Source organism: Gigantopelta aegis, chromosome 11 (genome assembly GCF_016097555.1).
Source record: "Gigantopelta aegis isolate Gae_Host chromosome 11, Gae_host_genome, whole genome shotgun sequence".
NCBI classification, from domain to species: Eukaryota; Metazoa; Mollusca; class Gastropoda; order Neomphalida; family Peltospiridae; genus Gigantopelta; species Gigantopelta aegis.
The window spans coordinates 2,002,258-2,022,601 of record NC_054709.1 but is presented as its reverse complement, the minus strand read 5'-3'; the positions used below and the strand labels follow the sequence as shown (position 1 = coordinate 2,022,601).

At 35.8% G+C, this 20,344-nt stretch overlaps 1 protein-coding gene across 9 annotated transcripts in view; it reads right to left on the bottom strand.

Moving 5' to 3' along the window:
* LOC121385568 (CLIP-associating protein 1-like) overlaps positions 1–20,344 on the bottom strand; it is a 222,876-nt gene that overhangs the window by 61,095 nt on the left and 141,437 nt on the right. For 7 of the 9 annotated variants that reach the window (XM_041516292.1, XM_041516291.1, XM_041516296.1 and 4 more), the window contains 4 exons: positions 19,728–19,934; positions 18,355–18,431; positions 18,151–18,168; positions 12,980–13,132 (listed from right to left, as the gene is read on the bottom strand). In XM_041516292.1, coding sequence (XP_041372226.1) covers positions 12,980–13,132; positions 18,151–18,168; positions 18,355–18,431; positions 19,728–19,934 — 455 coding nt within the window. The remainder of the gene's footprint in view (positions 1–12,979; positions 13,133–18,150; positions 18,169–18,354; positions 18,432–19,727; positions 19,935–20,344) is intronic. The other 2 variants (XM_041516299.1, XM_041516295.1) reach the window with 2 other exon arrangements.

Below are 20,344 nucleotides of genomic sequence, written 5' to 3'. Positions count from 1 at the left end.
ATATTTTCCTACAATTTCACACTGAATTTCATAGATATTGAGGGTGTATACTACCAAATCAAATCCCAAAGACGACAATAGTAACATATGTGGCTAAAACTCTTATCTGCAGCGTATCAATCGACATAAACGCCACAGATATAAATACCACCCCTCACCCTTAAAGTGAATCAGAAAAAATTGGGGGGTCAAGCTGCTCATTTCTGAGATGACAGGTACATTTATGACTACCCCAGTTCCGCACAAAATTAGAGGACTTTTTTCTTTTCTTTTTTTTACAGGCACCCATAAATTTTTGAAGCACAAGGCTACTTGACACAGTAGTACTGGATGAAATAAAATTGCATAAATTTTTTGCCCAGATGAAACTAATTTTTTTGTACAACCCACACACATTTAACACCAATCACAGGACTTGTGTTGTTCACTTCTTTATCAAAAGTTTGGTGCACCTCGAACTTTGACCCAGCCGGAAGTTATTGGTTTAGTGTGTATTACCTTATCAGTGCTGTATAATATTAAACTGAATCTCAAAGTACCGTAATATAGATTCTTAGAATATTAACCTGTTGCTTACATAAACATATTGAATTGCAGCCTGCAAACAGTTCTTTAGAATATTAACCCACTGCTTACATAAACATATTGAATTGCAGCCTGCAAACAGTTCTTTAGAATATTAACCCACTGCTTACATAAACATATTGAATTGCAGCCTGCAAACAGTTCTTAGAATATTAACCCACTGCTTACATAAACATATTGAATTGCAGCCTGCAAACAGTTCTTTAGAATATTAACCCACTGCTTACATAAACATATTGAATTGCAGCCTGCAAACAGTTCTTTAGAATATTAACCCACTGCTTACATAAACATATTGAATTGCAGCCTGAAACAGTTCTTTAGAATATTAACCCGCTGCTTACATAAACATATTGAATTGCAGCCTGCAAACAGTTCTTTAGAATATTAACCCGCTGCTTACATAAACATATTGAATTGCGGCCTGCAAACAGTTCTTTAGAATATTAACCCGCTGCTTACATAAACATATTGAATTGCGGCCTGCAAACAGTTCTTTAGAATATTAACCCGCTGCTTACATAAACATATTGAATTGCAGCCTGCAAACAGTTCTTTAGAATATTAACCCGCTGCTTACATAAACATATTGAATTGCAGCCTGCAAACAGTTCTTTAGAATATTAACCCGCTGCTTACATAAACATATTGAATTGCAGCCTGCAAACAGTTCTTTAGAATATTAACCCGCTGCTTACATAAACATATTGAATTGCAGCCTGCAAACAGTTCTTAGAATATTAACCCGCTGCTTACATAAACATATTGAATTGCAGCCTGCAAACAGTTCTTTAGAATATTAACCCACTGCTTACATAAACATATTGAATTGCAGCCTGCAAACAGTTCTTAGAATATTAACCCGCTGCTTACATAAACATATTGAATTGCAGCCTGCAAACAGTTCTTTAGAATATTAACCCGCTGCTTACATAAACATATTGAATTGCAGCCTGCAAACAGTTCTTTAGAATATTAACCCACTGCTTACATAAACATATTGAATTGCAGCCTGCAAACAGTTCTTTATATTAACCCGCTGCTTACATAAACATATTGAATTGCAGCCTGCAAACAGTTCTTTAGAATATTAACCCGCTGCTTACATAAACATATTGAATTGCAGCCTGCAAACAGTTCTTTAGAATATTAACCCGCTGCTTACATAAACATATTGAATTGCAGCCTGCAAACAGTTCTTAGAATATTAACCCGCTGCTTACATAAACATATTGAATTGCAGCCTGCAAACAGTTCTTTAGAATATTAACCCGCTGCTTACATAAACATATTGAATTGCAGCCTGCAAACAGTTCTTTATATTAACCCGCTGCTTACATAAACATATTGAACTGCAGCCTGAAAACAGTTCTTTAGAATATTAACCCGCTGCTTACATAAACATATTGAACTGCAGCCTGAAAACAGTTCTTAGAATATTAACCCGCTGCTTACATAAACATATTGAATTGCAGCCTGCAAACAGTTCTTTAGAATATTAAACTGCAGGTTATAAATGTAAACAGTTCCACAAATAATAAACTCTAGTTTCAAAATGCCCACTAGATTATTAAACAGCAGCTTATAGATGTAAACACTTTCTCGGAATATTAACCTTTAGTTTTAAGATGCCCACTAGATTATTAAACAGCAGCTTATAGGTGTAAACACTTTCTCGGAATATTAACCTTTAGTTTTAAGATGCCCACTAGATTATTAAACAGCAGCTTATAGATGTAAACACTTTCTCGGAATATTAACCTTTAGTTTTAAGATGCCCACTAGATTATTAAACAGCAGCTTATAGATGTAAACACTTTCTCGGAATATTAACCTTTAGTTTTAAGATGCCCACTAGATTATTAAACAGCAGCTTATAGATGTAAACCAGTGTTCAGAATATAAACAAGGGTACCGATGAGGTACATGATACGCCCGTCGGGAGTTTGATGGAAAAACATATCTATGTTAATGAATATGTTATGGGTATGATTCAAGTCTTAATTATGGGAAAGTTTTGCAATGTAATGGATGAACAGTTTGTTTTGGACCAACCACCATCCCAAATTGTTCCTACATGTGGTTTGATGGTCCTGTATGCATCTGTATGCAAGATATGATCTGGACACTAATTTACTGTTATGTGCAGTAGACTGTGAAAAGTAGGACACAGTGACCTAGTAATAGTACGTGACACACTGCCATCCCAAGTTATTCCTACATGTGAGGTTTGATGGTCCTGTATGCATCTCTCTGTGTAAAATGATACTGAAACAGAATTTATTTTCTAATTTCAATTATCTTTCTTAAAAGAAAATAAGAAAATATCATTTCAAATTTTTATTTTTTTTATTTTTTTTAAATCCTTTCTTTTGCTACATCAAAGAAATACAATTTAATATATGGCATCAATATTTTAAAGTTTAATTTTTATGTTTATTGTATCAGTAATTTTTAGATTTTTAAAATTTTTTTTTTACTATATAATGGTCAACCTGCTAAGTAAAAACCCAAAAGAGTGGCTGGAAATGTACACAATATGACTACATCTGTAGAACAGAACAATAAGCATGATACGGATTCCAACATGGTTTTCAACATGGTTTTCATCATGTTCAGTTGTGTAACGTGTGTTATGCATGTCCAAACATGATTTACATGTTGTAATACTCAGGAAGTGTACAGGTATCAGGAGAAATAAGGAAAGGCAGAATTTATTGTATAATAAATAAAATTACTCTACACAATGAAGACACAGTATTACCTCTTTTCTTTTTACTTTGTTTTGTTTAACGACACCACTAGAACACATTGATTTATCAATCATCCGTTATTGGATGTCAAACATACGGTAATTTTGACATGTAGTCTTAGAGTAAACCTGCTCTATTTCCCCATCAGTAGCAAGGGATCTGTTATACACACCATCTGACAGACAGGGTAGCACATACCACACTTATACTAAAAGGGATTTGCTACTCATGATGTAAAAAATAAGTTTGAAGGTTTTCTTTAATGCCGAAGACTGTATAATGCTAAAAGGTCATGTTTTAGGGGTTTGTTTTAGCAAATTATATTACACAAAAAAAAATTAATATTTAAAACTATTATTTTTATTTACAGAGCACTGCTAATTCAAGTGAAATGCTACCCATTTTTTTTATTTTTTTTAAGTCTTAAACAATGATGCAGGTGAAATATAAATTCACCTGCTAGAAACCTCCCCAAAAATTGATGGTAATTTGTTTAAGAAAACAGAGTACATGTGTGTATACAATGTAGTTACGTGTATCTCACTGCTATTGAGCTCAGGATTCTGTTGTATTTTAATTGTACTCTTTCTCTCATACATTTATTTTTGTGAACATTTTCATCTTTAAAAAAAAAAGATATATGTAAAGACAGATCACTTCTATTAGTCATCATATTAGGTTAGGTCAGGTCATAGGTTTTAACGTGCACATTCAGAACAAGCTGTTGTAGCACATGCCTGTCATGGGCATAGGTGTCGACTTTCACTGGTTCCTCCGTCCAGGACAGGTCAGACAGGAAATGAATGAATGAATGAATGTTTAGCACAAAAAATACTCAGCACAAAAAAACCATCGGCTAGTGGGTGTCAAACTATGGTATTATGGTATTCTATAGTGTACAATGTACATGTATGTATCTATAGATGCATGTAGTGACAAGAAAATGTGTTCTATGTTTAGCACACAGCCAAAATGCATACCTGGTATTTCGAGGACGTATGGGAAAATAGAGAAATGGACATGGTGCTCAGCTTTACTCATGTCGAAGGTATCGAAACACATGTCGAGTTCAAATCTAGTCGGTCACTCTTATCCAATCACTTTGTGTTAAACCACAACACATCCCTCTTGTTCAAGTTATTCAAACATGAAAACTGACAATAATGATTAACATCATTCCAGAAGGAAAACAAACAATTGTTAGTCAAATCCATGAATTTTCTGTTAATTGAAAGTTTTCTTCTTTATTTTCTCATCTTTTCGTGACTATAAATTCAGTGGGAAATAAGCAAATCCAGGACTTTTCTGTTAATTGAAAGTTTTCTTCTTTATTTTCCTGTCTTTTCATGAACATAAATTCAGAGGCAAGTAAGATGATAACACATGACATCACCAATGTATTCCCTTTTTCAAACACGTGTATTCTCATCAATGTCTTCTTCAAATAAATGTATCCAGTCACTTTGTTAATCTGCAATTTCTATACTACTTTATTTTATTTTCATATATTCAATGGGAAAAAAAAAGAGAAAAAAACTGAAAACATACTGTAATACTGAGGTAATTAAACTTAAAAAATATGTTGGTCAAATTGAATCACTTTTGGTTTATATTGTAATACTGATGTAATTAAAATGTTTTTAAATATACATTCGTCAAATCGAATCACTTTTGTTAATCCACAATTTCTATACTAGTCTCCTTTTTTTTTTTCACAAAAATAATCAAGAATTCTGTCAAAGCAATCCATGTAACTATATAATACTGAAATAATCAACTTTCAAAAGCATTTGTCAGTCAAACTCTGTCAGTATTTTATTAATCCACAAGTTTAACATTCCTTTCCTTTCCTTTCTTGTAATAAACATATCCAGTTATGAAATACTCTGAAATCAACATCCAGTTTCAACCACAAATCCACGCAGTTGCATGTAATCCACAGCTTCTGCAGTATTTTACATGCTGACAAAACTTGAAGGTAATGGTGGACTTTCAAAGAACTAAAAATCTGAATCAAATTTTTTTTTGATCCATAAGTTTATCACAGATTATTTCAAAACCCAAACATGAGAAATAAACAGTGTCAACATTTCTTCAAATAGAACTTTCTAGATCCAATTTCAAATAATAAGAAATCAACATTTCATCCTTAATTTTATCACAGATTTTTTCACAACCCAAATAACAGAAAAGAGTCAACATTCCTTGAAATAAAACATTTCTAATCCAACTTGAGTCAGAGATTATTTCACAACCTAAACCATTAGATTATGTCAACATTTCTTGCAGTAAAATGAACCCTAATTCACCACTCGAACCGAGAAATAACCACAATTATTTTTTCCTTTCTTTTTTTTTTGGCCCCAGCTAAACACACATGCCTACAACAGCGGAACAATTGTGTGAATGAAATCTACTTGACGGCAGCTATTTTGAATGATCAAAAATCCACAGAGACTTTTCAGCTAGTGAATCCTTTTGAAATATGAAATATTACAGCCTTGGTACACACAAAGTCAGTGCCCCAAAGACGTCTAGAACACGGGAGTTGTAACGTTGCCCATGGGACTGAAATGTTAGTGTGTACAATGACTGTATGAGTCAGCTTGAACGTATTATGCTCTCGACGACATGAACAAAACTGTCTTGATAGAATTGAATGACAGCCAACTTCAGGTTTACCCACCGCTGGCATTAACGAAGGTCGGCAAACCGTGATAACAGTAATGCCTGCTTAACTTATACTAGCAAGATTTTTTTTTTTTTTTTTTTTATATATCAAGACTTGTAAGAAATGGTTAACACAGAACAAGTTATTATATAAAAGTTTTCTTTGATAAGAAATGAATAGGTCATCGTAAACCCATTGACACATGTCTAATTACTTTGAAGTAGGCATTAATAAGAGAAAATCTCTACTCTACTCAACTGATAGGGAGTTACACACAATACCTGGCTTCAGATTTGGCAAACAAGAGGGCAAGGCCATCTGGCCTCGACTGATGGAGATTTAGTTCAGGGCATTATGGCCAAATGGCAGGGCAACAAGGCGAACTTCAACAATTTGGCCATAAGATTCACTTTAATTTTCAGGACATTGGAGCATATGACTAGAGCACTGCAGCAATTTACCGCACCGCCGCCATTAAATACACCATTTTTTATTATTAGAAATCATTGTTTAAATAAAAAATAAGAAATTGATGTTAATAAATTTATTATTAAACTTTATTTAAAAAACCATATAAAAACCATCCACTTTAAATCAACAAAGTTCATTCGAAACTTCATCACTTCAGTATTATAGTATGTTTTCAGTATTTGAATATATGAAAATAACATAAAGGACTATAGAAATTGCAGATTAACAAAGTGACTGGATATGTTTGTTTATTTAAAGAAGACATTGATGAGTACATATGTTTGAAAGGAGAATACTTTGGTGATGTCGTTATATGTTTGGTAATTCATGATAAAGACTGCCACATGTATGAGACACGGGTTCCAGAAATAAACCGATGACTCAGTTTAAACGATTCAATGGGTAGGTGTAAGACCACTACACTGACTTCTCTCTCACTAACCACCAACTCACTGTCCTGGACAGACAACCCAGATAGCTCAACACATCATGTTGGAACCTTAATCAGATATTTGTGAGCACCAAACTCAAGTTGAACTGAAGGAAAAGAAATGTTTTTTTTTTATTTACAGTGACAGACCCTCGTGTTTAAACACTACAGCATATTTTCCACTATTAGAGCCGTTAATGATCATTGAAATCAAACCTTACTTATATTTTATTGTTTAGATATCCATTTTCATACAACCGAAGTTTTTCTAGTCATCTAGTTGCTAACAGCACAAAATGGATTTTTTTATATTTTTAAAAACGTACATGTGCCTGTGAATTAACAGTTATGGAGTCGAGTTTTAGTCTTATTTTTAATGTTTCACCATTTCAACTTCACAGACTCATGTTTCACTCTCTTGTAACGTTATCCAAATGTGTTACATGTTTGTAACTTAACCAAACTTAGTATCCATGTTTACAGGTTGAAACTAGGGGTCTGCTCCTTTAATGATGCAGTCATCACATTTTTATTTAAGTATCAAGTTCAAAAACACACGTAGATGAAGAAGTTTGTTTTGTTTAACAACACCACTAGAGAACACTGCTAATTGATTTATTAATCATCTGCTATTGGATGTCAAACACTTGGCAGTTCTGACATGTCGTCTTAGAGATGAAATTGGTAGAAAGGGATCTTTTATATGCACCATCCCACAGACAGGATAGCACATACCATATCCTTTGATATACCAGTCATGGTGCTCTGGGGATCGACTCTAGATCAAGCATTCATCAAGCAAGTGCTTTACCACTGGGCTACGTCCTACCGACATACAGATGAATGCAAAGATTTTTCTTCAGACATGCTGATGCGACCAACGTCCTAAATAAGTGTTTTAATTTGTAACTCTTGAATTAATCAATCAACGAACACCTGCAGTTACAAACAGGCGAAACAGGAAAACCTGGTGTAGGTTGACCCAGTTGTACTTGTGTGTATCAGACAGGAAAAATGTGTTACTGCCATTAATGCTTTATTTATTTATATATATAAGCATTGTATATATATATATGTTTACCCAACCCAACCGCTAACCACTGTGTTTTACCATATCACAGTACATGTGATCACCACTGTTTACCCAACCCGACCGCTAACCACCACATTTTACCTCACACAAATATGGACACTTTTTTCTTCTGAGTGAAATGGCTGAAGAAACACCTTTTGATATCATTGTGACTGCTCTTTTCAAGTGCTATAATTGAATATCTGCCCCATAAAGCACGGGTTATCGGGGTCATAAAGTCGTCCGTATTAACAAGTAACAATGGACTCTATTACCCGTGTAAGCCGTCAAACCGTGGTCAGCTAAAGACTATCGACAAATGATCACCAGATACTCAATGATTGTAAATGGGGCGACCACCATTACCTGATGGAAACCTTATGAAGATCATAATGGACTGACCATTACTTGTTACGGCCTCAGTCGTGGTTAAGCCATCGGACATAAGGCTGGTAGGTACAGGGTACGCAGCCCGGTACCGGCCTCGGTGGTGTCGTGGTTAAGCCATTGGACATAAGGCTGGTAGGTACAGGGTACGCAGCCCGGTACTGGCCTCGGTGGTGTCGTGGTTAAGCCATCGGACATAAGGCTGGTAGGTACAGGGTACGCAGCCCGGTACTGGCCTCGGTGGTGTCGTGGTTAAGCCATCGGACATAAGGCTGGTAGGTACAGGGTTCGCAGCCCGGTACCGGCCTCGGTGGTGTTGTGGTTAAGCTACTGGACATAAGGCTGGTAGGTACAGGGTTCGCAGCTGGCTTCACCTCCCCCTCCCTCCTCAGCGAGTTTAACGTAAATTTATTTCTCTGTGTATAATCAAGAAAATTCAACACAAAATGTTCGTTTCATATAGACACATGTAAATGCTTTGGCAGTGTGCTAAAAGAAAAAAAACAATTATTAAAAAGAAAAAAATGGAGACTGAAAAATAAAAAACCTGTGACACCCCCCCCCCCTCAAAAAAAAAAAACCCACCCCCCAAAAAAACTGCACCCCCAACTTTGCTGATTTTCATTAAAAAAACATACCCAAACATATACAAACCTTTTCCTCATCTTTTATGTTTTATGATATTTAAAAGGAATGTTGAAACTATATTTTAAAAAAATCTTGTTCTTTATCGTGCCAGGTACAAACAGAATAATAAGCACAAATTAGGATCTGGTAATCAGGCATTTCTAAAACTAAAAGCTCAGTCAGCCACTAGCATTAAAATAATAATAATAATAATAATAAGAAAATAAAATAAAACCAATATCACAATGGACATGAAGGCGATGATATGTAGATCTAAATACATCTAAATACTGTAGCCATGTTCTTTCTTCTACATTTCAGGTTTTAGTCTTTTCATTATTATTATTATCTATTTTTCTTCTTTTTTTTTCTTTTCTTTTTTTTGGCTAGCTACATATATATTCAGTAAATACCCTGGTATTTGCTATTTAAATTTTATAAGTGCAATATTCAAATACAACATGTAGCCAGCCATATATGTGAATGTATTGCCATTTTAACATTAACTGCATTTAGACACGCATTCTTCTATTGTAGAAGACATAATTAGGATGGTATGCCTGGCTATATCATTAGACATTAGGATGGTTTGTTCAGCTATATCATTAGACATTAGGATGGTTTGCCTGGCTATATCATTAGACATTAGGATGGTGTGCCTGGCTATATCATTAGACATTAGGATGGTGTGCCTGGCTATATCATTAGACATTAGGATGGTGTGCCTGGCTATATCATTAGACATTAGGATGGTGTGCCTGGCTATATCATTAGACATTAGGATGGTGTGCCTGGCTATATCATAAGACATTAGGATGGTGTGCCTGGCTATATCATTAGACATTAGGATGGTGTGCCTGGCTATATCATTAGACATTAGGATGGTGTGCCTGGCTATATCATTAGACATTAGGATGGTTTGCCTGGCTATATCATTAGACATTAGGATGGTGTGCCTGGCTATATCATTAGACATTAGGATGGTTTGCCTGGCTATATCATTAGACATTAGGATGGTTTGTTCAGCTATATCATTAGACATTAGGATGGTTTGCCTGGCTATATCATTAGACATTAGGATGGTTTGTTCAGCTATATCATTAGACATTAGGATGGTGTGTCCAGCTATATCATTAGACATTAGGATGGTTTGTTCAGCTATATCATTAGACATTAGGATGGTGTGCCTGGCTATATCATTAGACATTAGGATGGTTTGTTCAGCTATATCATTAGACATTAGGATGGTGTGCCTGGCTATATCATTAGACATTAGGATGGTTTGTTCAGCTATATCATTAGACATTAGGATGGTGTGCCTGGCTATATCATTAGACATTAGGATGGTGTGCCTGGCTATATCATTAGACATTAGGATGGTGTGCCTGGCTATATCATTAGACATTAGGATGGTGTGCCTGGCTATATCATTAGATATTAGGATGGTGTGTCCAGCTATATCATTAGACATTAGGATGGTGTGCCTGGCTATATCATTAGATATTAGGATGGTGTGCCTGGCTATATCATTAGACATTAGGATGGTGTGCCTGGCTATATCATTAGATATTAGGATGGTGTGTCCAGCTATATCATTAGACATTAGGATGGTGTGCCTGGCTATATCATTAGATATTAGGATGGTGTGCCTGGCTATATCATTAGACATTAGGATGGTGTGCCTGGCTATATCATTAGACATTAGGATGGTGTGCCTGGCTATATCATTAGACATTAGGATGGTGTGCCTGGCTATATCATAAGACATTAGGATGGTGTGTCCAGCTATATCATTAGACATTAGGATGGTGAGCCTGGCTATATCATAAGACATTAGGATGGTTTGCCTGGCTATATCATAAGACATTAGGATGGTGTGTCCAGCTATATCATTAGACATTAGGATGGTGTGCCTGGCTATATCATTAGACATTAGGATGGTGTGCCTGGCTATATCATTAGATATTAGGATGGTGTGCCGGGCTATATCATTAGACATTAGGATGGTGTGTCCAGCTATATCATTAGACATTAGGATGATATGCCAGGTTATATCATTAGACATTAGGATGGTGTGCCAGGCTATATCAAAGACATTAGGATGGTTTGCCCAGTTATATATTAGACTTTAGGATGGTTTGTCCGGCTATATCATTAGACTTTAGGATGGTTTGCCCGGTTGTATCATTAGACATTAGGATGGTTTGCCCAGTTATATCATAAGACATTAGGATGGTTTGCCCAGTTATATCATAAGACATTTGGATGGTGTGCCCAGTTATATCATAAGACATTAGGATGTTATGCCAGGCTATATCATAAGACATTAGGATGGTTTGTCCAGTTATATCATAAGACATTAGGATGGTTTGCCCAGTTATATCATAAGACATTAGGATGGTTTGCCCAGTTATATCATTAGACTTTAGGATGGTTTGCCCAGTTATATCATAAGACATTAGGATCGTTTGCCCAGTTATATCATTAGACTTTAGGATGGTTTGCCCAGTTATATCACAAGACTTTAGGATGGTTTGCCCAGTTATATCATAAGACATTAGGATGGTTTGCCCAGTTATATCATAAGACATTAGGATGGTTTGCTCAGTTATATCATTAGACTTTAGGATGGTTTGCCCAGTTATATCATTAGACTTTAGGATGGTTTGCCCAGTTATATCATAAGACATTAAGATGGTTTGCCCAGTTATATCATTAGACTTTAGGATGGTTTGCCCAGTTATATCATAAGACATTAGGATTGTTTGCCCAGTTATATCATTAGACTTTAGGATGGTTTGCCCAGTTATATCATAAGACTTTAGGATGGTTTGCCTGGCTATATCATAAGACTTTAGGATGGTGTGAACTTACTAAGCCAATCAAGGTCATACTAATGCAGGAACAGGATGCAACTTTCAAATATGACATATTTTAACAAAATAATTTTACATGTTAATAATGTTTACATTATGGTTGCATGACACAGACAATAAAACAGCAGAAATAAATAAATACATACAAAATAAATAAATAAATAAATATATAAAATATTTAATAAACTAGTAAAAATTTTATATATATATATTTTTTCTTCTACTTTTAAAACCATTTATATTTTTGTCCCATGGGTATGTTTGTCAATATCATTAGTGTCACTGTATTAAATAATTTACCTACAAACACATGGTTCAACTATTGCAGTTTACCATAGAATGTATGGTACATGTACTTCATTTCAGTTTATTCATAAACTTTTGGCTAATTTTGGCTAATACACTACATGTAGTTCTGTTTAAAGCAAGTGACAAGCAGTAAAAACAATATATATATATATATATACAACAATTTAAAAAAAGAGAAAAAAAGCCAGCTTAATACATTCAAATGTAACAATTTTGAAACAAGTTTTAAAAAATATTTTAATCAGCTTTTAATTGTTTTTATCTATAACCTTAAAATGAACCCCTTTTCTAGATGTGATAGAGGCTGCAGGCTTTACTACTGATCTACGTCTCACCACAATTATAATATAAAGTAAACCTTAAAATGAACCCCCAAAGCCTTACGGAGTGAACTGTATGATCCCTTTTCTAGATGTGATGGTTGCAGCAGGCTTTAGTACATCCCACCACAATTGTCATATAAAATAAAATGAACCCCCAAAGCCTTAAGGAGTGAACTGTGAAATCCCTTTTCTCGATGTGATGGAGGCTACAGGCTTTACTATGTCCCACCACAATTGTAATATAAAATAAATCTTAAAATGAACTCCCAAAGCCTTACGGTGTGAACTGTATGACGTCCCACCACAATTGTAATGTAAAATAAAATGAACCCCCAAAGCCTTACGGTGTGAACTGTATGACGTCCCACCACAATTGTAATGTAAAATAAATGAACCTTCACAGCCTTATAGAGTGAACTGTATGGTGTCCCACCACAATTGTAATGTAAAGTAAAATGAACCCCCAAAGCCTTACGGAGTGAACTGTATGATCCCTTTTCTAGATGTGATGGTTGCTGCACTGAATTGGATCGTGACTTCACCGGTGAGCTGCTCAAGTCTACCGCACTACTTGATCGCATTAAATACGTTTGTCCGTACGGAGATACATAGGCTGTTTTAGCAGTAACTGCAGTGAAATGGTGACATGAAAACATACAAAAGCGCTGTGAAATAAATAAAATAAATTAAAGAGAAGTTAACTAAAATTAACTAACTGATAACTATAAAGACTAGATTAACAGATTAGATACAGAGACGTTACTGGCAAACCTACAGAAATGATATACGAGACAACAAAAGAAAAGCAAGATATAGCAGCGTTATGGCTCAGGGTTATGACCTTCACAACTCAAGGTTATGATCTAAGTTCAAGGTTAAGACCTTTATTAGTTCAAGGTCACAACCTTTATGACCTGGGTCACACCAACTTGCAGCCGTAAAGTTTGAAGGTGCTTAAAACTTGAGCTTCAGTGGAACAGGATGTTTAATGACACCTCAGCACATGGTGTTTAATCGGTGACCATTAGGAAAAGAAAGGAATGTGTGGTGTTTTTAATTACAACCTCGGGACATATTAATCAGTGACTACTGGATGTCAACAATGATAGATGTGATATTCTGTTCAGAGAATTAATTAACACAGAATATAAAACAGGGATTTGTTGGTGGTTCTTTTAGGTATGAATTTTTCAACTGATAGGGCAGTACATACATACAACAGTTGAAAACAACAACAGTCAGTCAATTGTGTACCATGCTGGATTGAACCTACAACCAACTGTGCATCAGGTGGGCATTCTAACCAGTGAGCTACATCCCACACCCGATTATTTAGATCATCAGGTGTGACCCAGGGTCAAAGGTCAAGGTCAAGGTCATGTTAGATCAGCTGCTCACCTTTTGCTTCAGATCTATCCTGGTCTTTGACATCCATTTCTGGACGTGGCGACAAAAATCATATAACAATAAACAGTATCTTTTCAAATTAAATTATTCTAATGATCGTCTTTTCCTGATATTAAACTATATTTACATTCCTGAACTTCTTTTTTTATAATTTGTTATATTTTTGATAATCTATTTTTAGTTAATTTGTGGATGAGGTTTTTTTCCCCCTTTTAAAAAAGCAAAAAAACACATTATAAAATGTAGTTAGTAAAATTTTAGGTCCTGTCTGGTCAGAATTCAATGTAATTAGCTTAAACGCAAATAAATTAGCAAAATTAAAGGGCCAGAACTCTGTTGAACATTGTAACAGAATAGATACATCCTTCATATATAATATATATATATATATATATGGGTGGGTTTTGGATTTGTTTTGATTTTTTAAATATAAACAGGTAACTTAAGAATAAGTGTGAATTTAATTTTCAAAAATCAAATGGTCTTAATACTGCATTTATCACTATTTACAGTTGTGTTTAGTTCTCTTATCAGTGGAATGAATGAATGAATGTTTAACGCCACCTCAGCACAAAACTACACATAATTTGATAGGGTAATTTGATCCTACAACCAAATCAATACATACTTCGCTTCACCTTATGTATATGACCAAGGACTTTTAATGATATGCCTATGATGAAAATGAAATTTGAATTTTGATGATGAACAGGAATGCCAACACAAGATCAATAGCAGGAAAAAACAAACCATTCTCAAAACACTAAAACAAGGTCAAGCCAGGTCAATCATCACTGGGGGGGGGGGGGGGGGGGGGGAGGGAAGAGGAGAGATATACCGTAAATCTTTTAACAAAAGCTTAGGCTTCTTTTTCTTTCTTTTTTGCTATGCTCTTGAGACATGGTCACTATTCACGGCAGGCTTCGATTTTTTTTATCATATAAACTTGTCTAGCATACCAGTATTGTTATAAAGACTAACATTCATTTACTAGAGATTGTATAGCATTGAAGAGCTAAGATTATTATATGAACAAACTTTCCTATTGTTCTCACTATGTGGTTATAAATGTTTGACGTTATTAAACTGAAGTGACAAGTTTAATGTGGTCATTTTTCCAACAAAGCTTCAACAGCAGAAGCAGACCGTTACTAAAAAGACAGGCTTCCATTCAAGTCAGGTTTCTATTTTTTCCGAGACGTTCTGAGACCCGGGCCTGTGCTTATAAAACTTTTAGAGTCCAGACTCAATCTCCAATGATGTCACATGCATACAATTTGTAGGCATTGCCATGACGTTCACGTCTCAGACTCTTGAGTCTAGACTTTAAACGTTTTATAAGCACCAGACCTGGTCTCTAATCCAGGCAGGCTTCTATTCAAGGCAGGTGTCTACTGAAGGATCTACGGTATATATACTGCAGGATGTGATACCTATTTTAAATTAAAAGCTCAAACGATCTTTAAAAAGCTGACACCTCTACACTATGCCTAAATAAAGGTCATTTCTCAATATTTCAGACCAAATCCAATCTACTAACTTTGTGAAAGTCCACATTACTACTTTGTTATTCACTTGTATTATTGTTCTCATTAAATTAAGCGTATCTTACATCATAAATAAAACACACTAATCAAACTGTATGTGGTGGTGTTTTTCTTCTATTATAAAGCAGGACACCACTAACCTCCTGGTAAACTGAACAATCATTCGTAACTTTATTTTTGAGGCTGATAAAATGTGTGTGTGTTCATTGGGGGGGGGGGGGGGGGGGGGGGGAGAGATGGGTGTTTAATGTTAATTAAAAGCAACAGGTCATGTCAGGTTATAGGTTTTAACGTGCACATTCAGAGCAAACTGTTGAAGCACATGCCTATCATGGGCGCAGGTGCCAGTTTACGTTGGCTCTTCCATCCAGAACAGGCAAGGAGTTGGGGGGATGAAGGTTGGGTGGAGTTGGGGGATGAAGGTTGGGTGGAGTGGGGGTTGAGGGTGGAGTGGGGGTTGAGGGTGGAGTGGGGGTTGAGGGTGGGTTGGGGTCTGGGGTGGGGGCACCGCCCACACTTGACAAGTACAACAGAGCAAAAGCAGCCTGATCATTTACTGAACTAAACACTCATCATTTTGTAATGACTGTTATATGGTGTCAGTCATATGGTTAAGGACCACACAGACAACGGTAGAGGAAACCCTCTGTCACCAGAAAGACAGATGACTAAGTATTTACAGATACGAGAGATAATCAGACACTGGCATGACCTTGCTACAAACAGTTTAAACAAGCACATGTAACTGTAACATAATATTTAAATTAAATAATAACTTGACAGCAATACAAACTTTGCAATGATAACAGCACTGGACAAGATTTCTGCCAGAGGGTATTAGAGGGTCAAATATTACGTACCCTAAAATCTTGGAAATTAATGGATCTATTTTTTTGTAATTTTTAGAAAGATGATATTAAGAGAACTGGAGTTTAAAATCTGTCAAAATATTTGAAATGCAGTGTCCAATTTAGAAAGAAATTCCAATTTGTTTGTAATTTTAATTTTTTTTTTTTTAAATGTTATCAAGAGAAGTGGAGTTTAAAATCTGTCAAGTACATGACATGCAGTGTCCAATTTGAAAAGAATTCAAACACCAGGGTGAGGTTAAAACAGTTACTTGTCACACAACTGAAAGGAAGCCCCAACCTAGAAAGGGCACTTATTGTCAGTCTGGGTTTTATTACGTACCCTCAAATTATTTTCTGGCAGAAAGCCTGTTGATGGATAAAAATGATAACAAAAACATTTAAAGTGTACCGACAGCTAAAGCAATAAGAAAAATTGCATAGCACCATCACTTTCTCACACATGTAATTGTTAAATCTGGGTTCATCGCTTTATAAGTACATTTCTGTTGCATTCATTACAACATAACATTATCCCACTGGTCCAGCCTTAACAACAATGGGAGTTTGTTCATTTCTCGATGGAATGTAAAAATTACGTCGTCAGTGAACGTCGTATCTGATGACGTCATTTTATATTATTAGTTTGTCTTATTGAGCGTTACTGTTTATAAAACCAAAAATAAATCAAAATAAAATATGAACTTTTTATGTTATCATTTGTGAGTATGTTTTAAATTTAATTATAAGTATTGTCTGTTATTTCCTTTAGGTACATCTGGCCATGAATAATAACTTTAAAAATCATCCACAAACTTCTGTGAGAATGGCTTCGTTGATTCAGTGTTTGCAGGTGTTTGTTTTTTTAAAACCCAGATAAGCGTAAAAGAAATAACAGACAATTCTTAAGTAAGCTAATTTAAATATTTGGGCTTCTGTATTATTTGTTATGGTAGAATATGTCATTCCGTGTCACCAAGAACTGCTGTGTAAAAAAACATTAAAAAAATTCAGGGGCAGAGTGTTAAAGTAGTAAAATAAAAAATAAAAAATCAACAAAATTACAATGTTAACCCTTTAAATGCTAGACTCAACACGACAATATAAGATACACATTTTCAATCTTTAATAACATAATTTGACAAAGAAAACAAATGATTATTCGGATAATTTAGCCATATTTCCTTTTCGATTTTATGTCCCTTACAATTAAAGCATATGAAAAAAGAAAGAAAACCATTATAAATTATTAACTAGAGACAAAACAAAACCCTCACCCAGTTTTGTTACAACAGAACTTTTGTTTTGGATCACACATGAACTTAAACAACAACAAATAATATGGGGCTGGATCTACGGAGCCTGTTTTCCTTAAGGCAGATGTTTAAGCATTGTAACAGTATGCGGTTACGTGTGCATAATACTTAAAACAGGCTTCGTAAAATTGGCCCGTGCTATCATAGTCGAGCAACTAAAAGGGTTAACGGCGTGTTATAAAAATGTGTGCTAACAATATGCAAATTAATTCTTTTGTTTAACAAATACAGTGAAACCTGTCTAAATCAGACCCTGAACAAACGGGCATCCTGTCAAAACTAACCAAGTTTCCTGGTTCCAAATTGTTTTCAATTCTAAAACATGACCCTCTGAACACCGGATCCTGTCTAAATCAGATAAATATTAGATCAATATGTGATCCGGTTTAAACAAGTTTCACCATCATCTAACGATAGGTTTAACAGTTTGTGATGAAAAGTGTCGACTGTAAAAAAAACCCCGAAAAAAACCCACACCGATAAAGACAAAAGAAATGAGAGTAACAAAAGCTAAAAAGCAACACTTACCTTTTGTACCACCAACACCTAAAAGGGTTAACATATAAAACTTGACAAACAATATTCAATTAAATTTGTTTACGTTTACAATATGTTTACGCTATCATCTGATAATGAGTTTAACAGTGTGTGTTGCAAAGTGTCGACTACACAACAAATAAACCATAGAAACAGAACAAACGAAAGCGACTAAAGTTGAAGATCAACACTTACCTCCTCTTGATCCACTGGCCTCGCTCTTCGATGTACTGATCCTTGCAGCAGTCGATTTTCTCGTTGCCGAATTCCGGCTATTTAAAAAACAACAAAAGAAAACCCCAATAAATTAAACTTTTTAAAACACATTAAAGCAGTCCTACATATCTGAGGTGTACAACTGCAGTTGTGCACCCAAGCATGCCTCAAATTTATTGTCGACCTAAAAAAGATGGTAACAATGCCCTTCCCACTGGTTGTTTTCAAAAAAAAAGAAAGAAGTTTGTTTTATTTAACGACACCACTAGAGCACACTGATTGGCTATTGGAAGGAAGGAAGGAAATGTTTTATTTAACGACGCACTCAACACATTTTATTTCCAGTTATATGGCATCGGGTGGCTATTGGATGTCAAACATTTGGTAATTTTGACATATAGTCTTAGAGAAGAGACTCGTTACATTTTCCCATTAGTAGCAAGGTATCTTTTAAATGCACTATCCCACAGACAGGAGAGTACATACCATGGCCTTTGATATACCAGTCGTGGTGAATTGGCTGCAATGAGAAATAGCCCAATGGGCCCATCGATGGGGATCGGTCCTAGACCAACCATGCATCAAGTGAATGCTTTAACACTGGGCTCCGTCCTGCCCCCAGTTGTTTGCAAAGTAACTGCTTCAAACACCAAAGTTTCTAAATAGGTCAAATAGGTGATTTTTAAACTGCATTTTTCCAACCTCAAATTGTAACCAAACAAAAAACGTAACCCTCTCTTGATGCCTGTAATATTTTAGGGGACATCTTAGCAAGTCTAATTATCCAAAGAAAAATTTACAAAGAATTTAATTAATATTTTAAAATATTTTTGTAAAAACTGATGCTTTAACAATTTTTATTTCCTCTTCCATTCGACAACGATTAATCCCATTCGTCATCTTCTTAAAAGTTTACAACATCAAATATTTTCGGCAAATATATCCTTTAAAACTATTCAGCTTTCATTAAATAATAATGTCACCTAAAGCCCGTCTAGAAACAGCAAATGTGGAGCTAGTCTCACCTAAAGTCTGACTAGAAACGGTCAATGTGGAGCTAGTCTCACCTAAAGTCTGACTAGAAACGGTCAATGTGGAGCTAGTCTCACCTAAAGTCTGACTAGAAACGGTCAATGTGGAGCTAGTCTCACCTAAAGCCCGACTAGAAACGGCCAATGTGGAGCTAGTCTCACCTAAAGCCCGATTAGAAACGGCCAATGTGGAGCTAGTCTCACCTAAAGCCCGACTAGAAACGGCCAATGTGGAGCTAGTCTCACCTAAAGCCCGACTAGAAACAGCCAATGTGGAGCTAGTCTAACCTAAAGCTCATCTAGAAATAGCGAATATCTCACCTGAAGGTGCTGGTTTCCTGGGCTCTGTCCTGACTGCGAGAACGGACTTTAGGCCGGGCCATTTTCAGGCTGCTGTCACTGTTCAGAGAGTTATTGCTTGACGAAGTGCTTAGCTCCCCTTGTAGCATCTTCTGCTTAGCAGAGTCCAGATTGTTCAGCAACGAATCAGCCTGGTCCTTGAAGTGATGGGAAAACCCCCAAAATGCTCTGAAACATACAATATCAATCAATTAACATTACAATTTTGCCTTATCGCATTATAACAGAAAGAGAGCGAGAGCGAGAGCGGAGGGAGGGAGGGATTGATTTTGGAGGGAGGGAGAGAGAGAGAGAGAGAGAGAGAGCGAGAGAGCGAGAGAGAGAGAGAGAGAGAGAGCGAGAGAGCGAGAGAGAGAGAGACACACAGAGAGAGAGAGAGAGAGAGAGAGAGAGAGAGACAGAGACAGAGACAGACAGAGAGAGACAGAGACAGAGACAGAGAGAGAGAGAGAGAGAGAGAGACAGAGAGAGAGAGACAGAGACAGAGACACAGAGAGAGAGAGAGAGACAGAGACAGAGAGAGAGAGAGAGAGAGAGACAGAGACAGAGACAGAGACAGAGAGAGAGAGAGAGAGAGA